The sequence below is a fragment of the Drosophila navojoa genome, chromosome 2, assembly GCF_054131105.1.
Source record: "Drosophila navojoa isolate 15081-1374.11 chromosome 2, UAZ_NAV_1.0, whole genome shotgun sequence".
Lineage (NCBI taxonomy): Eukaryota > Metazoa > Arthropoda > Insecta > Diptera > Drosophilidae > Drosophila > Drosophila navojoa.
The window spans coordinates 4,060,179-4,085,470 of NC_142890.1; the positions used below are offsets into that span (position 1 = coordinate 4,060,179).

The 25,292-nt window shown below is 39.2% G+C and overlaps 2 protein-coding genes and 1 long non-coding RNA gene across 5 annotated transcripts in view; 1 reads left to right on the forward strand and 2 right to left on the reverse strand.

The window, feature by feature from the left end:
* Nucleotides 1-1,652: 1,652 nt before the first annotated feature.
* On the reverse strand, nucleotides 1,653-16,744 carry naz (nazgul). Of its 2 annotated transcripts, none has more exons than XM_018113425.3 (5): nucleotides 15,530-16,744; nucleotides 13,276-13,925; nucleotides 13,074-13,137; nucleotides 2,647-2,793; nucleotides 1,653-2,295 (listed from the first exon to the last, which is right to left on the reverse strand). In XM_018113425.3, the coding sequence occupies exons 1-5, from the start codon at nucleotides 15,625-15,627 to the stop codon at nucleotides 2,133-2,135; spliced, it is 1,122 nt and encodes a 373-aa protein (XP_017968914.1). In that variant the 5' UTR covers nucleotides 15,628-16,744; the 3' UTR covers nucleotides 1,653-2,132. The 2 variants fall into 2 exon arrangements, with proteins under 2 accessions (XP_017968914.1, XP_089121932.1); XM_089265806.1 differs by lacking the exon at nucleotides 15,530-16,744 and adding an exon at nucleotides 14,848-15,486.
* LOC149092062 (uncharacterized) overlaps nucleotides 7,483-25,292 on the forward strand; it is a 45,262-nt gene continuing 27,452 nt past the window's right edge. The window contains exon 1 of the long non-coding RNA XR_016196136.1: nucleotides 7,483-7,512. This is a non-coding gene — a long non-coding RNA (uncharacterized LOC149092062). The remainder of the gene's footprint in view (nucleotides 7,513-25,292) is intronic.
* Nucleotides 17,892-25,292, reverse strand: part of LOC108660277 (patj homolog) — a 34,442-nt gene continuing 27,041 nt past the window's right edge. For both annotated transcript variants that reach the window (XM_030383099.2, XM_089265796.1), the window contains one exon: nucleotides 17,892-18,875. The gene's annotated coding sequence lies outside the window, so the exon portion shown is untranslated. The remainder of the gene's footprint in view (nucleotides 18,876-25,292) is intronic.

Sequence of the window (25,292 nt, forward strand, 5' to 3'; positions counted from 1 at the left end):
GCACGTAATATAATAAAGAGATTTTCCATAGCATACAAAGCGGCTGCCGTATCGCGTTCTAATCGAAATCGGTTTTTAGCGGACCAGAAACAATTTTATATATGTATATATATACGAGTATATATAATTGCTCGGGCATTTGGGAGTCTTTTGGCTTTGTAAACAAACTTTACTATCTATTTCTTTTATGTTTTTCTTTGCTTTACTTCTGCTAATCAACAGCAACAGTTTGTTGGCACGCGAACAGATAGCGACATAGAGAGAGTGACAGCCATACAAGCAAAGACAGAGAGAGGAAGAGACTGTGTGTGTGAGAGAGAGAAAGAGAGAGCTGTCAGAGAGGCACTTTCCAATTAGCTTCGTTTAGAATGTTTTTATATATATATATGTATGTATGTATGTGTACATATGTGCCAAGGAATTCTCATTTCACGTATTTTCACATAGTTGATGCCGCCTAATGAGTTATCCAAACAACGACAAGCTTATTCAAGCGGAGGGAGCACAACAGTTATTTATTGCAATCCTTGTCGGCCATACACATTGGAGAACTTTTCATTAGCTTGGCATTGGCTTAATGAGCTTAGGCTCCATTATTATTTATTATTAGCTTTATTTAAATGGTAAATGTATGCTTAACCTTAAGCTAGAGCCGATCCATGGCAGTTTCCAATTATAAAATCTGTGTGAAAAGTTCTATAGAATGTGGAGTTCTAGCCGCAGTAAAGCCGTTAAAATAAAAATAAAATAATATAGTGCATAAATTTCATAATAAGCTGTGTGGATTTATATTGTTCTCTAGCTAGTTACAAACAGATTTATAATTGTTCCACGTAAGCCCCACAAAATTATTGCCCCTGAAAGTATGCAATGCAATTTTACTTTCTCTGATGAGGCAGCAATGCAAATAATTACCTCAATGTAACTTATCTGTTGCCTTATATATATCACAGGCCTTGTCTTAAGCTCCACACTTCATGCACGGCTAATATTCTTCAAGTTCTCATGCAAGATATTAGCAGTTGCTCTGCCTGAGCCGCTTGAAGTAATCCGCTTAACTTCTATTTTCTATCGTTAATTGCTCTTGGCTGATGTAAACAACGTCTTGCTCAGAGTTCGTAAAGTAAGCAACGTATGGGATTTGCCTCTCGTGTTTGATTTGGAGAGACTTTTGTAGGCGGGTTGAAATGGAAATGCTTCATGGGCAAGGTTCATTTTACAAATCTAGTTGAAATTATTCTAAATATTGTAATTAATGTTGATATGATATGGATAATGTTAATGATAAGAATGTTCATTTTAATGGGATTTATATATTGATAGGGATGCTGCATTTAATACTGCATTGGTAAGTGCTGACAAACAGAATTTTGTTCTTTGTGCATATATGAAATAAAGGAAAATATTTTTATGAATGCCTTTTATATAATGCTTATAATAATAAAAGATATAGGCAAATGCTTTAATGCTGTTAGATTATTATCGATTAAGGCTCTTAGCTTATCTTTGTCTCTCTCGTTTTAGCCCTGAATAAATTATCATACAAAACTTGAGCACTTCCAATCATTGGCATATTTTTTTCAACTGGCATATTTATGTAGTCATGATATATATTCTCAAGCATACCTAAGGCTAACCTTTTTTTTTTAAACAAACTTTAAATAAATTCCCGAAAATAATATTCAAGAGAACACGAAACTTGGAGCAAACATATGGTGAATTTCTAATTGGTTGCGTCTCATAAATCTCTGATTTATTGACGGCTCTTTCGATCTGGCTTAAGTTATACACACGCAGTATATATATAGATTTAGATATATGTATATATATATTTTATTTTTAGCCATAAATTAAAAAGCAAAACAGAAGCTCAGCAATTTAGTTAGCACATTAAATTTACATATATTTTGTACGAGTAAAACGCAGAGGCAGTCGCAGCTGAAGACTCTTAAATCTGGGCCAGGCTCTAAGTGGCCGGAGCTCGTTTGGCTGCCTGGCTGCCTGGTTGGCTGGTTGGCTTGGCTGGATAATGCGGCAATTGTTAAGCCAAATGCAAATAGATGTTGGAAGTTGCAGACGGCGTCGCCGGCGTCGTCGTCGTCGCGTATGCCTGGCCGCGTGCAGCACATAAATCACTTGCCGGACTCCAGTCGAAGCTGCGTCGCCATGGTGCACGCCTCCTTGTCGACGGTTAGCTTGGTAACGCGCTGGAGCGTTTCTATGGTCTGCATGTACAATCTCTTGGCCAACTCCTTGTCCTGGCCGGCCTCCGAGCTTGCCGCAATTTCGCAGTCACTGCAAGTAGCCAACGAAACGTTGCACAAAATGAACAAGTAGGTGTGGCATAGGCGGGAGTGTCCGACTTAAAAATATCCTGAAAAATCTTTCGTTTTTTTTTTCCCTATATATACACAATTTCAATCCTTAGTCTTAATGATTTCCAGTTTAGGCAGACAGACGGACTTTACTCGAAAAATCCACAAACCTCTCTTCACTTCTCAGTTACTTTCTTCTGCCTGTTACATACTTCCACCCAAAACGCATATACCCACTACTCTACACAGTTCTAAAGGTCTCCCGGATGTAAAAAGTGTAGGAAAATGGCGCTAATGCGGCATCAGCCGGTTCCGGTATTTGGCAACTCACTTGAAGTACTCGCCGGTCACTTGCTTCAGCTGCGGATCCGTGGCCAGGCGTATGGCGCACTGGGCTCCCTCGCTGGCGTTCTTCATGAATAGCCACATCCAGGGGTAGGTGATCACCTTGACGCAAATGGCCGACATTAGCGGTGAGCTGTGCGTGTTGCCCGCATCGACGGAAAAAAAGGACACAAAAAGAAAAACAGAAAAGGGGGCGATAATAAAACAAAATTTAAAAGAGGCAACAAGAGTTAGCTTAATTTCATTTCCATTGTAATTAAAATGCAAAATAAAGAGCAGAAGCGAGTGTAGTCGATTTGGAGATGCTCTGTAGTAGATATAGATGTAGATGTATACGTAGATGACATAGAGATAGAACATGGTAAAGTTGGTAGTTTTGCTTACATTTTGCTTATTGGATGATTAAAGCAATGATCAGAAGTTGGGAAATATAATATAAATATAATTTATGGGAGTAAATAATATAGAATATCTTATGTATGATATACTTCTACTTATTCATATATGTATGTTTATTGCTCTACTTATATTTACGATACTTCTTATACCTTTATTTTTTGATCTGGCTTTTCCTTGCTTATATTGTAGTATATACAAAAAGTTTTTGCCCATATATGACTATGATTTTATGAGCTATTCATATTCGTTTTGCGTTAGAATCTAGCGAATATGATTTATGAGAAAATATGGTCTAGATCATGTTGTATTCCTCTTTCTATTATATATGTTCACTTTATATTATATACATATGTCTCAATCCCTACTTACTTACTCTTTGACCCTAATATATTAGCCTCTTTCCTTATCTTTACTCTCACTATATATGTTTGAAGAATTCACACAATTTTAATTTTAATTCTTTAGTAATTAGTTATTAACTTGAAAGCTGACCCATGAATTCGAAAGTTGTGTATTTGTAAAAATGGGAACTTAAAGAAAAGTTTGTGAACAGCTGAACAGCTGTTGAAATATTGAGAAAAAAAGTTGAAAAGTTTTTACTGCCATCAATATTTAAATTGGATTATCCAAAAAGAAGAAATTAATTGAGAAAAGAAAAGAACAAAAACTAAAACAAAGAGACAAAGACTTATGAATATCGAAGAGCTCAAGAAAAAAGAAAATATGACAGTCATGAAATCTACGACAATGGGTTTCACTTGCACAACTTCAACAACTGCTTTCTAATGGCATTTTTAATTGTGCCAAAAGAGAGAGAGAGAGAGAGAGAGAGAGAGAGAGAGAGAGAGAGAGCGAGAGAGAGAGAGAGAGAGAGAGGAGAGAGAGAATAACAAAGATGAAGAAGAAGGAAAAAAGCATTTCGGGGCAGTGCTACACTTGACGTGACTCATAGTCGACGCTCTTGAGCTTAACTTATATATATATATATCTATATATAGCTTATATATGTATACTATGCAGTTGCCTTTCAGGCAGGATTACGAGCTCGCGTTCAATTTGCTTAGCTGTCTTTGTTGTTTGCTTGTTGCTGTTGCTGTTGTTGTTGTTGTCTTTATTGTTTTTGCTGTTGCTGCTGCTGCCAATGGTCGCACACAACGGTCGCAGGTTCACCGACACTTGAACATAATAAAACGATAAATAAATAATTAATGCGTTTAACTTTTCCATTTACGCTTTTTCCGTGACTTGAGCATTAACTGCTTTTCATTTTCATTCATTTCACACAGACACAGACACACAGACACACAGACACACCCACACCCACACACACTCGGCTCATACAAAAGCGTGTCGGTGTCTATCTGGCTGCAGTGCACCCCTTGCCGCCTCCTCCACTGTGTGCCCTCTGCCGCTCTCGCCTCCCTCGCCTCTCTCGCCTCCTGCTGCTGTGTGGCTTGCCCTATCATAGAGTGAAAATGGTTTCATTCAATGCAACGCTTTTTAAAGCTTGTTGCCCTTGCCACAACCAACAGTTCCTGCCCATGCCACTCCCTCTCCCTCTCTCTCTCTCTCTTTCCGCTGCCCTTTTAATTCTTTGGATGGATTTGTGAATCGCATTAGGAGAGCGCTAGGGTTAGACGAGCTGTGCGGGCTGAACCGCTAAGCCGGACAAAGTTCACGTGCAACGAGCCACCCCAAAGTGCAGCTGATTGCATGTGAATGCTTTGCTTTGCCCCTATATGAAAGCACACACACACACACACGCACACACGCACACATAAATGCATTTAAATGCCTCGCCAATGACTGCAGGGTATCCACACATCTGCTTAATGAAAGAGTTCACGCAGAACTTTTGGAAATCACGATTTCCACTTTGCCATGGATAATGCGTCGGAATTGCGGGCTGTTTGCTACATGTTGTTGTTGTGGATGATGTTGTTGTGGATGTTATTGTTGTTATTTTTAGAGAGACATTTTCGTAGTCGTATACATTAATTAAACAGAAAGTTAAACGTGTTACTTTTTATATACGCACTCATAAACTGAATAAGAGTATATTGGTGTTTACTACAGTTGTGCAATAGTTGATGAACTTTTCCAAGTATTGCAGCAGCAGGAGGAGGATGTGGGAGGAGGTATGAGAGGAGGTGTTTAAAGCTAAACTATATTATAATATAAAATATGGAATACGATTGAAGACCAAAAAAGGTGAAGCCATGATCACTGATGCTGTAGTGTAGCCGTAAGAAACTATATACTTCACATGTTTACAGTTAGGGTAATATAGGATTTGGAGTTCGTTAACTATTAATAGACTCTAAAAAAATTTTAAATATTTTTTAATATTTTTTTTTAGTTACGATTACTATTCCTTGAAGTTGGTTGATTATTAATCTACTCTAAAAATAAGTCTAAAAGGTAAGATGGTCTGATCTTTTTTACGGCGTGTCAATTTGCAACTCATTTTAACTTTTGTTGGATTACTATTATTATTTTACTATTATTATTATTTTTTTTTTTCAAAGATTTTTATTCACGAGTGTTATGAAGTCATATGCAGCTCTTTAATTTGTTAGTAAATATTTTTCTGTTTATGTTGAGATTTTTGCCAGCTAATTAGAAAAGTTGTGATTAAAATGAACCTCAAGGAGTTATAAGCCAATTAGTATTCAGGGATTATACTTTTAAAAAAACAAATATCTGAAAAAGATAATTTTCACGTATGTACATGTGGACATACTAAAAAAAAATCCATATATAGATAATAGTAGAAGCTAATGAAAACCAACAAAAAGCGCAACAATATGAGCATAAGGAAAACCATTTATGAATATATGATCCTTGAGCACAGATATTTACTATAAGACCAGTAATAAATGCTTGTTCATCAGTTCTGCTCAGTTTATTCGAATTATTTAAAGCAGTAAAAATTTATTCATATCCATTTCACATAAAGCATGAATTGAGAACCAACTGAGCTGAAATTGATTTTGTAGAATATTTCCAGGAAATAGACTTATGTCGGCGACTTGGCGAGCGCAGTTGCACTTTAATAAATTATCACGAAAATGTGCCAGATTGACTGACTGACAGAGTGACTGGCAGGCAGTGCACAGCGAGCGCCTTGACCGCACTGACTGAGGAGCGGGGAGCGGAGATAATACGGAGAATGAGAATGGGAATGGGAATGGGAATGGGTAAAATGCAATACAAGGCTGACAGCTGTTTCAACAGATACAAGCCTGACAATCATAAAAGCAACGAAAGTCACTGAGTAATATGCCATGTAAGAAGCTATTGCTGTTTTGTGTGCTTGTGTGTGTTTTATGTCTGTGTGTGTGTCTGTGTGTGTGTGTGTGTGTGTGTGTGTGTGAGCAAGCAAAGTAAAACAAAAGTTCAATTTGACGCTACAAAGTCGGTAAATAGAAAATCTTCTTCAAGAGCCAAAACATGTACACAAAATGTACAAAACGACGACAGGAACTGGAATTGGAACGAGAGCTGAGATGGAACTGATAGCCAGTGGCATATGTATACTGGGACTGAGCGGTGAGTGGAACTGGAACTGGAACTGTAATTTGAACTGGAACTGTAATTGAAGTGATTCAAAATATAACGAATGCTGGAGTTAGTATTTGAAGTGAAACTGAAACTAAAATTAGAACTGCATCTGCAATTGGCAGTGGAACTGAAGAGAGAGAGAGAGAGTTAGAACTGAGCCTTGGAACTGGAAAACAAAGCTGGAAGCAGAATTGGAATTAAATCTCACTGGCTAAACAGAAATTCAGTTCAAACTGACATAGGAATCGGTTTTGGAACTAGTTCTAGCTATAACTAGAACTGGAATCGGGGAGCAAAAATATAAATACAATTGGAAAAGGTATAAAAAAATGGAGCTAGAACTTTCATCGCAAACGTAACTAAAGTTGGAATTAGAGCTATAAATCTATTTTGAGTTCTTATTGACATATGAATCGTAGCCGGAAATGATATAATACCTTGGCTTGCACTAAAAGTGCAGCCAAACTACATAATTCAATAGAAGAAAAACAGCCTGAGCCGCTCAAAGAATTACAAAACAACGATAACAAACAAGAGCTGGAACTGGAACTGGAACTGGAACTACAACTGAGTTGAGCTGAAGTGTGTGGGCAGCAATTGCATGCAGCGCAGTGCACAGGAAGTGAATGCCTGCCAGGTGCTTGTATCTGTGTGTGCTTGAAGGAAGCAAGACACACACACACACACTATCAGTCTGTCAGACACACACACACACACACAGAGGTACACTTAGGCCAGTCATATGTAGCTGAACTGTAGGCCAGCTCCATACACGTCCACTTCATGTTGCTTCCGCTGTTCATTTGCTGTTTTATTGCCGCAGCCCCAGGGCTCTGTGAAGGTGCCCAGTTCTCGTTGCTGTTGTTGTTGTTGTTGGTGTTGGGATCACGTGCCACGTGCCTATTGCCACAACTGACACTGGCCCCTCTTCCCCCCCCGGGCGCCCGCGACCTGGCCAGAGCTGTCAAGGAGCTGCGTTTTATGTCCAAATGATTTGTACGCTTGGCCCGGCATTTGATTTCTTTCATTGTTTGACAATCTTTTGTTTCACTGTGCAGCTAGCTTGCAGCAGCAACAACAGCAGCAACAACAGCATGAGGCATTTGCAAATTGTAATGACGCATGTTAACAATGTTTCGGCCTGGCCATGTGGCAGCTGCCATTGGCAAGCGAATAAGATACACATACACACATACACACACACATACATATGTACATTGTGAACATAACTGTTTTGTGTCTATGATGGATTATGTTTTTGTGGCTTCTGACAGCTGTTACCTGTACGTGTGAAAGAGAGAGGGAGAGAGAGAGAGTATGTGTGTGTGTGTGGCATATCATAAATGCCCGCTTGCCACATGCCACATGCCGCATGCCACATGCCATTACATTGCCAACTATAAATACATCTGTATTTCACTTCCACTATATGTTTCCAATTATTTTTATTGAATTGTGTAATTTGTGATGCATGCTAACAAACAGGTGCACGCCTCTGTGTGTGTGTGTGTGCATGTGTGTGTGTGTGTTTATATTTAATTTGCGTAACATTGCTGATTGCTGCTATCGTCCTCAACTATTTCAGGCTTTGCACACACAAACACATCTGTTACGCTCATCTATTTGGCTTATTTCGGTGCCAAGTTGATAAGCCAAGTTAAGTCAAATGTTGGTCCAGATAAATGAAATCAAACAAACTCTTTGACGGCTGAGCAATGTGACTCTGACAGACCGTCTCAACGGCCATAAAATATGATTCATAAATTGATGGCATGAAATCTGTTATTTATTTGAATATTTAAATTAACTTTTTATATTTTCAAGTGGATTTCAAATAAAATTTATAGAGACGATTTTATATGCATCTCTGTAGAATTTTTAAGATAAATTTTTAAATTGTCAATTAGCTTTTAAATGCTAGGTATGTAGTCTCTCTTAGAGAAGAATATTTTAAAACTGTTTATTTCTTAAATGAAGAATGCATAATAAATGCTCCCTGACAGAGATTTTTCTTAACAGTCTTGGTTAGCTATTTCTGTATATTTCTGTGCCCATATACATATATTCCTGATTGCCAAGATTAGTTCAGCTCAATTATTATAAAATCTATTTGAATATTTGGATTATTTCAAAAACTTATTTCTTAGTAAATGGATTCAAAAGAAAAATATTTATTATACAATTTATTATATATTATTTTATAAAGCCTTATAAATTTGTCTAAATAATATTATAAAGCTGGATCAGATCATACTAAACTCAGTTAAGACCAGATTCATTATATACAACAATTGTATATTACAATCCATTTAACCATAATTCTCAGAGCTAATTTTCTTAAAAATTTCGAAATGAATAACCCTAATCAATAACCGATCATTTTTCTATAACCACAATACGATATAATGTACGATAACTCCGGTTTATAAGAATCCACATTGTTAGCTATATCGATTCTATCATATCAAAACTTTGCTAATCCCAAATTGAAGATCCTCCAACAATTTTCATTTGTCTCTATATGTCGACTGTGTGTCAACAAACTTTTGGCTCTGACTGTGCGCTGTGAGTGGATTTGCTGCTTGAAAAATGAATTCTGCTCTGTATCAAAATGCTTGGCAATGACTAATTTATAACTGCCAAAAAGTTGCAGATTTGCGATTGCAAGACCAGCTGAAGTATCAATAAATCTTGCATTAATATTGTTGCCATCAATGAAAGATGTTTGCGGACGGAGGTGGGGCGAGGGCCTGGGTACACAGACTGCGACAAGAATTGGGGCGTGGCAAAGTGTCGGATACGCTTGTCGTTTGAAGTTGCTTTTGCTGACACAGCGCTGCCGTTGGCAAAAAGAAACAATTGCCGCAACAAGAGAAGCAGCAACAAGAACAACGACACCAACAGCAGAGAGAGAGCAACAGCAACAGCTATAGCCACAGCAACAGCAACAACAATAGCAGCAGGAGGAAGAGCAGCAAGAGCAGATACGACCGCAGGAGCAACATCCACGAGAATAGCAGCAACAACAGGAATAGAATCACCTGCAGCAAAAGCATTAAAAGCAACAGCAATAACATGCAAATCTACAACAACAACAAGAACAGCAACATCGAAAGCAGGTCTATTCATAGCAACAATAGCAGCAGCAACAACAGTGACAGCAACAGCAGTTGTTACAACAACAGCAACAAATGAAGAAACATCAGCAACAACAGCAGCAACCATCTACAGCAACAGCAACATCTACAGCAGCAGCCACATGAATAGCAACAAATATATGCAGCAGCAGTACGAGTAGCAACATCAGCAGCAATGGACACGCCACTAGCGACAATAGCAGCAGCAACATGAATAACAAAAACTACAACAGTCGCAGCAATTTAACAGAAACAGCATCAGCAGCAACAACAGCAGCAACAACAGCAACAACAACAGCAGCAACAACAGCAGCAACAACAGAAGCAGCAATGACCAAACCAAAAGCAACAACAGTACCAGCAACAACAACCATAGCACACGCAACATCAACGGTAGCAACAGCAGCTACAGCAACGCACAGTAGCAACAGCAACATTAATAATAACAGCAACATCAACAGCAGCTACAGCAACGCACAGTAGCAACAACAAAGCAGTAGTAGCAGCAGCAACATGAATAACAACAGCAACATCAATAACAACAGCAACAACAACTTCAACAGCAACATCAATAGCAATACACGTGGCAATAACTACAGCTACAACAACAGCAGCAGCAATATATATGACAGCTACACCAACAGCAGCAATATATATATCTGACAGCAACAGCAACAGCGTCTCCAACTACAACAACAATTGTCAGCTGTGCGCGACTAGGCCATAACTCAAAATCCGCCGGGTCCGGGCGCAGCTTCAGGACCCGCAGTTCTCTTTGCTGCCCCTAAGAAATTGTAGGCAATTGTCAAGTGCTCGGCCAAGCTTTTAGAGCTTGCTCCGGCCAGCGTAACATGTCGCGCCTCGTGCTTGGCATTCTAATTATCGCGTTTCACTTTTGTTGCATAAGCAATTGCAAATGTGTGTGTGTTGAATGTTCGAGTGTGTGGCAAATGCCACTCGATGCTGGATTATCTACGTAGGGGGGAAAGATGACGAGTGCAGGCCCTGTGGGGTCTATGAGTACACGTAAGTTAGTTTGCAGCTGTCGGTTGTTGTTGCTGTTGCTGCTGCTGCTGTTGCTGCTGCTGTTGCTGTTGTTGCTGCTGCTGCTGTTGCAGCTTGTCGTCATTTTGTGCTGTTCGTAATTTGCAACTGTTTGTCGTGTTTGCACGTCCCTTTCTGTGTATTGTGCAAATTTCCTTTTTTTTTTCATATTCCTCCCCTATATAGTATATACGTACGTACGTACATACCCGCACACTCTCTCAGCTATATAGAAATTCTGCTGGGGGGCTGACAACCAATTTGCATGGGCTGCCTTTAAGCCTATGTCATCGGAGCTCCTTTTGCCGCAGCTCTGTTAATTCAGCTCTCTGCTCGGTTTAATGCAGTTGCTGTCCTTGACAGCTATCCTAATGGATTTTTGTTTAGACAACGCTCGAAAACCCTTTGTAGAGCTTGTAAAAATAATTTCGCTCGGGATAATGGCAGAGAGCCACTTATTCTCTTACTCTCTCCCTCTCTCCCTCTCTCTCTCTCTCTCTCTCTCTCTCTCTAGGGAAAGAAGCTAAATTTGAAATTATGCAACCGATTCTTTTTTTCTTGGTGCGGGTCAGGCCAACCAAAAACGAATCCCTAGGCAAAGCTGTCGGTTAATGCGCCCTAACTGATTTTCCAGCACCCCGTTAGAGCTACAGCCGCGAGCTCTTCACAGGAACAGGATGCGTCTGGCTTAGGGGTATCAACAGTCATGTTATTTTCTTTCCTTCTCCTCTTTTTTTTACGTAAAGTTAAGTTTCGCGGAAGAGCAAACGATGTGAACACAGCGGTTGTCCCTCGGGCGTCTGTTCCGCGATAAAGAACTGCTTCAGTTAACAAGAAGATTTTTAAAGCTTTAGTCCGCCTTGTTAGCGGTATATAGCATCAATTAATACATCCAAATCCAGTTGATCTTACGCTATTAGTGAGAGCGAACAGCTCTCTGGCCAGTTGCTTTTTTACGCTTGAGTAATTTAATGGATTTTTCTCTTCGTTTTGCTCACTTTGCGGTATCCAATCTCATATATTAGTATTTGTATATCTAAAGGCATAGCTAACTACGTTATTGGATCATTTAACTCTGAATAGACTTGAAACTGAGGTCCAAGGCTTTTTATTCCACTTATTGCTATTAAGGGTACTTTTTGAAATCTTTTATACCTTCTAAAAAGGAACGAAATTAGCTCAGCTAGCCCTTTTTATACCCTACATATAGTGAATTTAGGGTATTATGGTTTGCTAAGTAGCAGAAGGAGATGTGGCCATATACACATTCTAATACACATATATTTTTAATCAGAATCGAATTCTTTCTTCGAAAAGGTCTCAGACTAATTGTCTGCCCGTACGTCTGTCCGTTCCACTATTTGACCATTTTTTATAAAAATATCTTTCACGCAGAACCATTTAATTTTAAAGTATCACTATCGATAAGCATCGTCTTCAACAATAATTATCTTACGTCCTTCCGGTCAGAGATTAATATAAAGAAAATAAAGTTAACATTGCTGTAAGCTAAATGCTATTAGCATGTATCCCAATGCTGTTAACATCACAATGCTGTTAATATCCCAATGCTGTTAATATCCCAATGCTGTTAGCATCCCAATGCTGTTAACATCCCAGTGCTGTTAGCATTCCAATGCTGTTAACATCTCAATGCTGTTAACATATTTCCCTAACCGTCTACATAACATTTTATTGCCACTGTTTTTTTTAGCCTATGGGCTAATGCGATTAAATCTAGACCCAATTATACTTAAGACATTGAGTTCGCCGTGCCTTAATGCCAGCTCTGTAGAAAAACTTTAACTGGGTTAGGCTTGTTTTTGAAGAACTGCAATTTATGTTTGGAGCAAATCAAGCACGTAAGAGCAGCCTTCCAATCAACTCAGGGTCATTTGGCTAAGCAGCACTCAGGGCTTTCCGTTTGAAATCTTTAATTACATTTGAGTTTGAGCCTGGGCGTGGGCCTGCGCTTGGGCCTTTGATGCGATGCCAACTGGCGGGTCACGTTCGGCACTTGGCCCACATTTGACCCCAACCCCCACGCTGGGTCACGTTTAGCCAAATGAAAAGTGGAAAAAGTTTTTTAAGCGCGTCCGCGAAATGAGCTTAAAAATTGAGTTGCAGTTGCAGTTGCATTTGCAGTTTATGGCGAGTGCAACTTGTGGGTTTTTCGGTTTTGATTTCAATTTACGTTTTAGTTACGGGCCTGGCCGGACCGGGCTCGGTTTGACCCGGCCCGGCCTGGCCTGGATTTGGTTACACTTACTTGCGCAGATGGCGTGTGCCTCTCACCAGTCCGGGCGTGCAGCAGTTGACCGTAATGGGGGTATCTGCGGGGAAATCAGCGCGTTATTAAAAATGGAAAACTCAGCGGCCCGCTCGAGCTAAGCATTTCGGTAATTTACCAAGCTGGGCTGGGCTCTGTGTGCAAAAAAATAATTGAGTTCCCCCGGATGGCAAGCACTTACCTTTCAGCTCGCGGGCCAGCCAGCGCGTGGCCAGAATGACGGCCAGCTTGGAATGGGCGAAGGCGTCACGCGCATGGAACTTCACCGACCAGGTGCCCACATTTAGTGGATCGTCGAAATCGATTTTGGCCGCCTGATGGGCGTGCGCCGATACAAAAATAATGCGGCCCTGCTCCGAGCGTCGCAGATGCGGCAGCAGCAGCTGCGTCAGCAGAAACGGACCTAAATAGTTCACCTGGCAGTGCGGCTCGAAGCCATCCGGCGTGGTGGTGCGTGTGTCGCCGAATACCATGCCCGCATTGTTCACCAGCACATCGATGCGCTCGAACTCGGACATCAGCTGGCCGGCGAGCTGATGCACACTGCGCAGCGAGCAGAGGTCCAGGTGGCGCGCCTCCACGAAGTAGCGTTCGGCGGGGCTGACGGTGTCCTCGCTGGAGGTGGGCGTGCGGCAGCCTAGCTCCCGTTTAATAATTGATGCGGCACGTTCGCCTTCCGCCAGATTGCGGCAGGCAAGGATAATGCGACCGCCACGTGCCGCCAGCGCTTTGGCTATCTCAAAGCCAATGCCGCTGCTGCCACCGGTAACTATAACAATTTGCTCCTTGATTTGATTATCGTTCGGGCAGCGCTGGCCGCTCATTATGGTGCTGCAATGCGGGCAACATACAGTACAGATAGCTCTATATGTGTGTGTGAGTGTGTGTGTGTGTGTGTGTGTAAGTGGGAAACTTAACCGTAATGCTGTGTAACCAACATGTGGTCTAAAGCCTGCTCACTGAAGCATTTCACTATCTCTCCTCCCTCTCTCTCACTCTCTCTCTGCGTCCCTCTGGCTTATTGATGTTGCGTAAATAATATCGTACTTCCTATTAGCATATGCTAATTCACGTTTGTTAAATTTAAAATTATGTAAGATACTCAACAAGTTAAGCGGCAACAATTGTAGCATTTAGGCGACTATTAACGCTGTATTAAACAGCAATGCATATTATTAACATATATTAAGCAAAGTATACTTTATTTGTCGAGCTTTGGAACTTTTGTTTTTGTAGCTCTTTCTTGATTACTCATATATTTTTTATTTTATTAATAAGCGAAAAGAAAGCATTTAAATTACGTTTTCATAACGGCTATAAATAGCAGAGCTTATGTTATGTTAGCTAGTTAAAGCCCTCCTCACAGTTGACTTAACAGTAGCACTCCTCAATCTCGGCTTAAGGCTCTCATTTAAAATTGTTATGTTATTTGCTGTTGGGCTGCTGCTAATGAATTAACAGAGAACTGTTAAAGGCTATTTCAAAAGAAATGTAAGGTAAGCTTGAATGATGTGTGAGGGATAATGAATTATTTCATTCGCACAATAAATTAATAGATTAAAAATTCTTTCATATTTCTTGTTACACTTATAAGCCATACATAGGTATTAGACTATAGTTAGTTTTCTGCTATCATATCAAAATATATCTAATATTGGCTCAGCTTAAGTTTAAATTGTGTGTCTGCTTGGGTGGCATTAAGACCTTCCACTTCATTGGCTGACAGTTATTTGGCACTTTAGGTTAGTTTTACCTGCTCGACGGTATTTGCAGCGTTTCAGAATTCATTTGCCAACGCATTTACTTTTAGCCAACTTGCGCAAATCCACTTTACAAATATTTGCAGCAGCAGCTTTTGGCACTTGCCGCAGTTGTCAGTTGCCAGTTCGTACATATTGCGATTGCAGCAGCACATTGCTCACTGACACGCCCCCTATGCCCCCGCAATTGTCCTTGCCAGCGCATTCTCAGCCAAACACCTGCACCGGGGCGTGGCATGGGGGCGACAGGCCACAAAAACCGCGTGCACTCCTCAAAAGCGCAACGCGCAAAAATAATCTTTAGATATTACACATTATCCCGCTGCTTCACGGAGTTCGCTGAAGGCAAGCAGCAGGAGCAGCAGGAGGTGGTGGACTGAGCGAGGGCTTAGCTGCGACTTGCGACCCTCTTTATGAAATCCACTTAAAAAGTTTCGAGTGCAGCGAGTTTTTTCTGTTTTTTTTTATTATTACTTTACTCTCTTCGCCGCGACAGTTATGTATATGCACGTGTCCGGCAACGCGTCGCGATGCGGCGAAAACTTTTTGCCGTGGGCCGTGTCTTATCGTTCGTGTTGGATATTCTGTTGGATTGTGTGTATGTGTGCCTGTCCCTGTCCCTGTTTGTGTGTGTGCGTGTGCCTGTGTTTGCTCCTCCAGAACCGCCTCACTTACCGCACTGTTATCACAACGCCAACCAGCACGGCTGCAATTGTGGGCCACCAGGTGGAGAAGGGATCGGCCTTCTCAAATATGGTCAGCAGGCGTTCCATAACGTTGAATGTCTGTGTATGTGTGTGTTGGTGTGTCTGGACGTCTGTGTAATTTGAAGACTGTCTCTGCACGCTTATTATTGATGAACGAATGGGTATCTGCACTGCAACGGCTGTGAACTGCGACTGAACGGTAATCGTAATAAATATAAATTCTGATTGCGTGCACCCACAGCGGGAAGCAGCAGCAGCGCGCTCAGCTTGTGCTCTCGCATTCTCTTTCCATTGCCTTCCGTTCCGCTCCCACTCCCACTCCCACTCTTACGCATTGCCATGGCACGGCACGAGATGCGGCTGACAATTGAATTTAAATGGCTGCTGTCCCGTTTCGGCATATTTTCAATTTACATAAATGCTTGTTGCGCGGCATTCAAATGAGCGCTAGACAGAGACGCCAGATGGCGGCTGGCGAGTGCGAGTGCGAGTGTAAGTGGTTGCCACTAATACTGGAGGGGGCTGCCAGTGTTGCTAAGCACCTGTCGCTCTGCTCTTAGGTTAGGTGTAAAATTACCACAGTTCTGGTGTTGAAAAGAAAAAAACGCGTTCGCCATTTACACGCGTTTTTCCATATTTCATTTGGGTTTTAACTTCGCTTTGCTTGTTTTTTTTTTTGTTGTCTTTTTTTCGTTTTGCGGTTTTACGCATATTACGTTTGCATATTTTTTTGCGTCTGCCAACTAAATTAATTTATTTAATTCATTGTGGGCAAGTGGGCGACTGGGTAAGCTAGGGGCGTTGCTCTTGACTGCGCTGGCCACCAATTTTAATTACATTTAACAGCTGTTTTGGCAGCTACGATTACGGCTGCCCTCCTTGAGTGTTGCTTTATGCTGCTGGCACTGGCGGCTAGCTAAGTGACTTTGCAGTAGAGTATGTGCTGTGAGGTATGCAAATGAACTTTACTTACTTTTCTTTAAACAATGTTTATGCCTTAGATGTACTTACCACAGCTGAATAACTCTCGCTTGTATTTTTATACATACATATGTCTTGCCAATAGCAGTTAGGTTAATTTAACATTTCAGTACCAAATGAGCTGCAGGCGCAGCTAACTTAACACACATTTGTGTCATGAATTTCTTATATTAAAATTGATTCTCACAGCACAGTTTTCCCCATGTGCGACGACCCTTTGTTACTCCAAATTGAATTAAATCTATAGTACTTACATACTTATATGTACATATATATGTATTTATATATACATACGTATGTATTTCCTTACTGACCCCTATAATGAGAGAGCATTCAATCAGCCACTGTTGCAGTCTTTCGCATTTCATTTCCGGCTATTCAATTGAGCGTATGTTGTACGGCCAATGAGTCCCAGGCGCATACGAACCAGCTCCAGCTCCATCTCCCGTATATTGATGCTTGCAGTGCAAAATGAAATTGAAAATAATTCGTTTGTATTTTTTTTTTATTGTTTGTATTTTTGTATTTCGTTTATTTAACGGCTTTTGTTTTGTTTTTGTTTCGTTTTACATTACTCGTATAGCTGATGGCGCCTATTGCTTATGCGCTGTGTTTTCGTTTAGTTTTGCTTTCACTTTAGCTTAGTCATTCGCTTTAGTTAGTTTGCTTTTGCTCAGACAGTTCGTAAATATTTAATGATAATTGCTAAATTGTTGTTGTTGTTGTTTTTTTTTTTTTCGTTTGAATATACTGCATTAATGTGCATGCGTGTGTCTGTGAGTGTGTTTGTGTGAGTGTGAATATTTGTAAGACTTGCTTGGAACTTGTTTACATATGCGTTGCTTAGTGTTTCTTATTGTTAATGTGCTGCCTGTGTATAATGTTGTTTAAATTTTAGTTTAGTTGATATACGAGAAGTTCTTAAGTGATTTAATCTCTATTTCAAATGCTGAGTGTCTCCCTCATCCTTTCACTATTATTTACAAACAGTTTCAAGCTTAACATAATTAGCTAAACGTTAACTAACAGAAAAACGTTAACTGCCGAATTTACATAAGAGTCTAATACTTGTAGAGCTACCTAGGGCGTATTAAAGTAAATATTCCAGTTAGCTTCTCAAGATGTTTGTGTAGCCAGCCCTTGTATAACTATATTCTCTCTCTTAATGTTTTCTTTATTTTCTTCATGTATTTCTCAGCAAATTAAAATATTGCATTAAACACATTGCTAAAGATCCATTAATTGGTTTTAGTTTAAAGTTTTATTTAAAATTAATATCACTAACAAGCCTTCTGTTAATTTTTATCTTCCTTCCTTTTATATTTAATTTATAAACCTTTTTATTTATATATATATTTGGAGGAGCTAAAGCTTAGGCATTTCGAAATCTTGACTACAGATTGAGCTCTATGAATTCTAGACTCGAAGTATCTTAACTATCTCAGAGTTGTGCCTCAATTTATATCTCTTCAGTTGGCTTCAATTTAGTTGATTTTTGGAGTTGCTAAATTTAAAGTTAAACTTTTGTTTGGTCGTCCATTGTATATATATATCATTTACCATAAGCATAGAATTTTTATTAATATCGATTGGATACATCCAATCGATTTACAAGTTTCTTTTATTTAATTTTTTTTTATTTTTTATTTTTATTATTTTGTGATTGCCTACTTAGATACTACGGGCTTTCCCTCGAAGGCAATGAATCCTAGACCCCCTTAAGCTAAACTACACTCAACTAGGTATCAAATTAAGAAATTTGAGTATAATAAAAAACAAGTTCTTAACTATTTACAATTGGTACAAATTGGAACCTACTTTTGAAAATTGTTCTGCAATATATATTTTTTTTGCTTTTTTTTTATGATATTTTAATTTTTTTTGTGGGTGTTTTGTGTCCTTCGACAACCGACAAAAATTTGTTATAAATTGATGGATTATTACAATTTGTGATAAATATTTTATACCCCAATTTTGTTGCTGGTGTTGTTCTCGTTGCTGAAATCTCAAAATTTCACATGCAGAACTATCTAGTTATTTATTTATACCACGTTTGCTGTGGATCAATAACACGTCAGCGCCGTCGAACCAATTAGTTATAGCTACGTTATGTGGGTCTCTCTCTGTGTTTGTTTGTATATAACTAGATACTATTCATATGTATTCGCACAATATATGTATGCCATGGGTCATGGGTCATCTATGTACAAATTGTCGCATGCTCAGTTCCGCTGATTTATACTGCAGCTGGTTTTGGGTTTTGTTTTTCGGGGTTTTATTTGGGCCTTGGCTGCATCACATTTAACTGGCCAATATGAGGGTAAAAATATAATCTGCAAATATATAGAAGGAGATAGAGATTAATACAAATACACAGAAATATACACAGATAGATATAGCTATATAGATATGAAAATTCGATTAGCGGCTTTCCAATTGTGTGTGTGCACTTATAAATCATTCAACAGCACGAACGAATGACTGTCAAACATTGCACTGCAGATTGTCTGTTTGGATTTGATTTCATCTTCTCTTTTTTGATGTGATAAATAAACATTTTTTGTACACATTAAAACATGCATGGAAAAAGTTCGTAAATTGCGTAGATTGCATAAATGCTTTATTTATATATGCAATTAGTGGCGGTTGTTGCTCATTGAATTGAATGCCAAATAAAAACCTCAATGTAAACATGTATGAATAATGCTGCAATAGGGTGTAGCAGACTATGAAATACACGCTTAATATGAAGAAATATAATGAAAAATGGACAGAAATATTCTGCATAATATATATTTTATAAATATATTTATAAATATTTTTTAAGTTAAGAAGCTTTAATCTCTATTATGTTAAAAATTAAGGAATATATGAATATATTATTGGTATTTATGTTATCTTATATTCATTAAGTTTTGTTAAAGTAATATACCCATTTTACTAGGAAAATCGTCAATAATGTAAATGCATTTATAGAAAAATATGCAGTAGAAAACATGTAAATACATTAAATATAAAGTTCAATAAATTTACATATTTAAGCTACATATATACATAGATGTATATGTATAGTCGTATAAACATACGACAACAACAAATACTGTTAACTCAGGACCTAAGTCGTCTTCTAACATAAAATTTGATTACATTATTAATTGGGCTGCTTGAGCTGGTAATTAGCTCATATAATCGCAAGTTAAAATAAATGCCTTTAGATATTTTATATTATTTTTTTGACTATTAACTTTATGTTGCAGCCTTTCTGACCAGAGCCCATATGTCTACCTCCCTACCTCCTCCCTTCCTCTCCATTGTCGTTATGCCCTTTCATTGTGTAGGCATAATGTGTGCTATACAGTTATTTGTTATTACCTTAACGAGTGGCCATTTATTCACAATGTGCCTGTATATAGGGCCCTATCCTTGCTGGCAATAACCATCAAAAAATCAATCGATTTTAATATACTACATGCTCCTCCATACATAAACTCAGATGCTTTGCTCTCGGCTCGGACAAATTGCTGTGCAGAGTTCATCATTTTGTAAGCTATCATCAGGGTATGCATAACACAGAGAGCTCTATAGCAAAACTGCAGCCATTGTTGTGTATTAAATATTTCTCTTGAATATGTAAACTCTACAAAAAAAAACAAGATAAATCAATTGGCAGTTCGATATATATGCAAAAATGTATTGGCTGATGAAATAGTAATATATGCATATGTATGTATATGAAAAATTGAAAGAGAAAAGCGAAAACTTTGAATTTTGATCATAGATACTCGGCTACTATTTATAGTTCACGTTTGCAGCAGAATATGAGAGGAGTTGTAATTGAGTTTGGCATTTTTTAGCACAAGAATACTTTCACTTTTAATACCTTATTTTGGTATTTTGTAAAGTGAGTTGCAAAGTGCATTTAGACACAAGGACAAACTCGTGACGATGTGCGATGATTTTTACGATATTCTACCAAAAACAAAAAGCACATAAAAATCTTAAATTTTAAATTTAAATCAACTATGAGCTAAGGCAAAAATTACTTGATACTCTGCTGCAGACTCTGCTTTAAGCATTTAAATCTGTTTTTGTAAATATCAAAAAGTAGCCCAGTAACTCCCAAGATAAGGCCTTCTTTCATTGAGCAATGCCTCTGCTGCTTTGCTTCTTGCCAACGAAAATGTAATTTCGAAAAACAAATAAACTGCGAAATGTCCAGTTGAGCACAAATGCTGAAAGTTGTAGTTGTGGCGCAAACTTTTGTAAATAAAACTTGATTTGAATTAAATGAAATTACAGTTAAATATTTGAGGTTCGCAGCAGCACTGCGAGCAACTGGCTCTGGAATATATACTCAACAGTTGCCGATGCGACTAGGGGGAGATGAATCTGTGCGAGTTAATGTTAAATACTGACAGCCAACAAATGCGAACAACAGCGCATGGTATATACACAATTTCATATAGAGTATGTGGGTGTGGGTGTGTGTGCGAGTGTGTGTATGTGCGATGTCCATTTTGGCACGTGCTTACGCTGCATTGTTGCTGTTGTTGTTGCACAGTTGTTTTACTTGTTTGGCGATTGTAGGAACCATGATTAACGCGACCGAGCAAGAGAGAGGGCAGAGCAAAGAGCGCCGAAATGGAGCAACATATATAGAGAGCGAGCGAGAGAGAGAGAGAGACAGATTGGGTTAGGCTTGGGCTGGCTTAGGGTGGTTTGGGTTCGCCACGGCTGTTTGCCAAATCTCTCGACGCTGTCTCTCCAAATTTTAACTATGAATGTGCCCAACTGGTGGCAACAACAATAACAACGCCTGCGCTGCTGCTGCTGCTGCTGCTGTGGCTGATGTTGTCTATGTGTCCACGTGTATGTGTGTATGTGTGTCTGTTTGTTTACCGAAACCTTCTTAGTTTGGCTTAGTAGCCCCTCGCTGCCATTGTTTGTGTATTTGCATTTGTCCCTCAACTTTTGCGGGCCCCTCGTCGAGCGAGTGTGAAAATTTATGTATGTATGCATGTGCTCGCAGCTCCACTGTGTGTGTGTGTGTGAGAGTGTGGATGTGCCTTTTGCCTGCCTTGGTTTATGTGCTGCTTTTGTTGTAGCTGTTGCTGTTGCTGTTTCTGTTTCTGTTGCTTTTGCTGTTTGGCTTTCTTTTTGGGACAGCCTCAAGTCAGTCGCAGTCGCAGCCCTTTGACCAGGTCCGGAATACAAAATAAAGGCATCGAATGCTGCCCACGAGCACATTAAAATATGTAAATACACACACACATACACACTTCTCTATATACATACAGTTGCTGCTGCTGGTGCTGCTTCTGCTGCTGCTGGCATTTTAAATTTGACCGCATAAACAAAGGCAGCAGCAGCGAGAGAAACGTCGAGGCAACTGTAAACCAGAGCCAGGCCGCAACAATGTTGGGTATGCATAAAAAATCTAACGCCCAGTCTCACCTGCTGCCACCTGGCTGCGGCAATTGTGGCAGCCAGCGCATTCCATCGTCCGTGTCCTGGTCAAAAACAATTTAACTGTTTTGCTTTGCTGGGCATTTTTTTCGCTTCTCTTTTTTTTCTTTTTTTCTTTTCTTTCTTTATTGCATAGTCTTTTCCGTTTTGCTTTTATTAGATTCACTCAAAATGTTAATTTAAATTTCTAAGCTCTATTGTTTTGTGCTTGGGACACAGTTTTTTGTTCTTTACGTTTTCCTCTCTCCCTTTTTCACACAGTCCTCAATTAGCATGTCAGCCAGTCAAGGGGGGGGGGAGAGTGCAGGGCCGAGGGCAGGTCTAGCTTTTGAAAGCACATTAAAAATGATTTCCTAAGTAGATTGTAAAAATTGCTGGCAATTATATTTAATAGCACCGGCTTTATGCCATATACCAGGGAACCATAAACGGGCCGTAAAGCTACGCGAAAGACGGCCAGGGGCGGCGGCTTCTTGAGGTGTTCGCCCAGATAATTTGTCAAAAACAAGAAAAAAGACGCTCAAAGTAAAATATGTTGCGAACAAGTCTATTTGGCATACCTTCAGCAGGTGCGCCAAGTCGACCAAGTAGACTGTCTGATGTTATGGGAAATTTATTTTTATTTTCAGTCGAATGAACTTTATTATACACATGTGAATGTGTTTAAATATTGAAAATTTACATTAAATTTATGCTTGATTTCTTATGGTTTTATTGAGATTTATGATATGATACGATCTCAATTCATTGAGCAATATTTCAACAGTATAAATGCAACAAATGTAAATATGCGAACCAAAACAATTATAGATATATATATTTATATATATGAACTTAATTGATATTAAGCCTTTAAGCCTTTTATAAACCTCTTGTATTAATAAAACTCTACTTCCATCAAATTTTTATAGAACTCAAACTTTAAGAATAATTTCAGAAGTAAACTTTGTCCTCTAAACCTTAATTTTTAAGGAAATAAATAATAAATATAATATATTTTTATTTATATTAAATAAGTTTTTTTTTTATTTCTTGATTTTACATAAAAAATATTCGTAAAAATTTTAATATATATATATATATTTTTTTTTTTTTGCTATATTTTTGCAACAACAAAAATTTAAGATTAGAGATTTCAGTTTGTTCATGAATATATCTAAAAGCTTTAAAAAATATTGTAGCACTCGAAGTACATTCATATATGTTTTTAGCTATAAATTTATAGGAGATATAAGCTGCATAATTCTTTGTATTTATTTTCCCTTTAAACATATAAATATACCTAATACTGGAAATACAAATATATCAGACTTACGTATACAAATAAAAACATTAATTGTCAGATTCAATTCGTTTCGATTTGTTTTCTCTGCTAAATCCTCTTTGTGGAACTTCTCAGTTGAGCCCAACTACTATATAGTTGAGTTAGCGAACTAAACAATTGAATTCAGTTTCTTTTCCTATTCGATATTGTTTCAATTAAATTTCATTTGGCCTTTTAAGCTGCAATCGAAGTTCGAACTTTCGAATTGAGCAAACACGGCGGCCCGGCGCTCGGGAACTTGACAACGTGGCCTGGTCGCAAAACAATCAAAACCGTCCAGTGAGCACAGTGTGCACACTTTCAGCAGGCTGTGTGTAGGTGGGCGTGGCATACACACACACACACACACAGATGCATACGTGCTCGCAAAGTGGCAAACAATAACTTTCATTATGAATATTTTAAGGTGCGGAAGTGAAAGAGCCCAAAAGAGTAGAGAAGTAGTGAGGAGGAGGAGGAGTGGTGGGGTTGGGGAAAGGGGTTGCTTAGTTTTAGTTGAGGGGCAAACTAGCCAGGTGCTGGCAGCAGCAACAGCGGCAGCCAAAAGGACAAAGTTTCGTGCAGTGCAACCGTTAAGGAAATGGGGCCACAAAACTTTTGGCTGCAAGGCGACAGAACACGACACGTTGACTTTGATCTTGGGCCAGCGACCCACACCCCCACCCGCCGCACACCCGCCGCACACCTGCCGCACCGCGATGCCTCTGCGTTTTGCTGTGGCTGCGTTGTTGTTTCAGCTGCTTTGTTTGCAATTCAAACGCAATTAAGCTGCCCTCTGTGCAAATAATGGCAACCTGAGTAGGCCAAGTCAAATAGCGCAGCATGGCCCCGAAATTAACTTCAGATAAGTATGTAAAAGTATGCGACTGTCTGTGTGAGAGAGTGAGTGTGTGTGTGTGTGAAAGTTAATTGGCTGTGCGCTTGGTTTAATAAGCATAATAGCTGGAAGACTGGCCGACCGACCGACTGGCCGCAGTGCAAACCACTCTTAATTAATAATTAAATTAAATTTCCGAGCAGGCGACGCGTGCTCCATAAAAGTATTAATTGGAGCGCGCGTTACGCGAATCTGACTTAAGGTTCGCCCGGATCTGAGCCCGAACTTGGACCCGGACCCGGCCCAGGGCTGAGTTTTCAGCTAAAGCTTTAACCCGAGCTACCCATAACGAATACATCAAACCCGCACATCCGCTGCCAGCTGCCGCCGACTCCTGCCGGTGGCCGCCGACTCCTGCCAGCTGCCGCCGACTCCTGCCGGTGGCCGCTGAGTGCTGCTCGTTGTTTCCGGCGCCGGCAGCGAATACCAATCGAATCGAATATTCGATGCAGACCAAACAGCGGACGGGCTGAGCTGGCTGAGATTGAGCTGGACGATATAAAAAAAAATAGGAATCTCTGGCTGACTAGCAGAGTGTGTGTGATGCGGGAATACCCTGTTTACTGCAGCTGCTCTGCAGTTGAACAATGAATATTTGAAACTTTTTCGCCTCAGGACAGCTTTTGTGGAAAAACTATCGGATTCTGTGCTAAAACTAAGCGATATACAAATTGGTCAATTATTGTATATCAGAGTTTTTCATAGGGAATATTGTTACCGGTAAAGTGAAAAAATGCTTATAAATATATCTATCTATATGAGAGGTGCATCCCTGCGGATATTCATCTGTATCGCGAACATGAAAGCAGTAATCGATCAACATGTTCAATTATCGGAAAAGTTAAAGATATATCTAAACGATATAAACAGTATAATTTAATATGCATATTGTTGCATATTTAATGTTAAGCAAAAAAGTTAACATGATATCGATAAATCTATATGAATAAACATAGCATACTATATTATTTCATCTTATCGGGAATTTAAAAGGAATTAACGATTGAGCTAATATAATTATATTTTAATATGAAAGAAACTATCGATAGAGCGTTAACACCATTCATCATAAATTTAATGGAA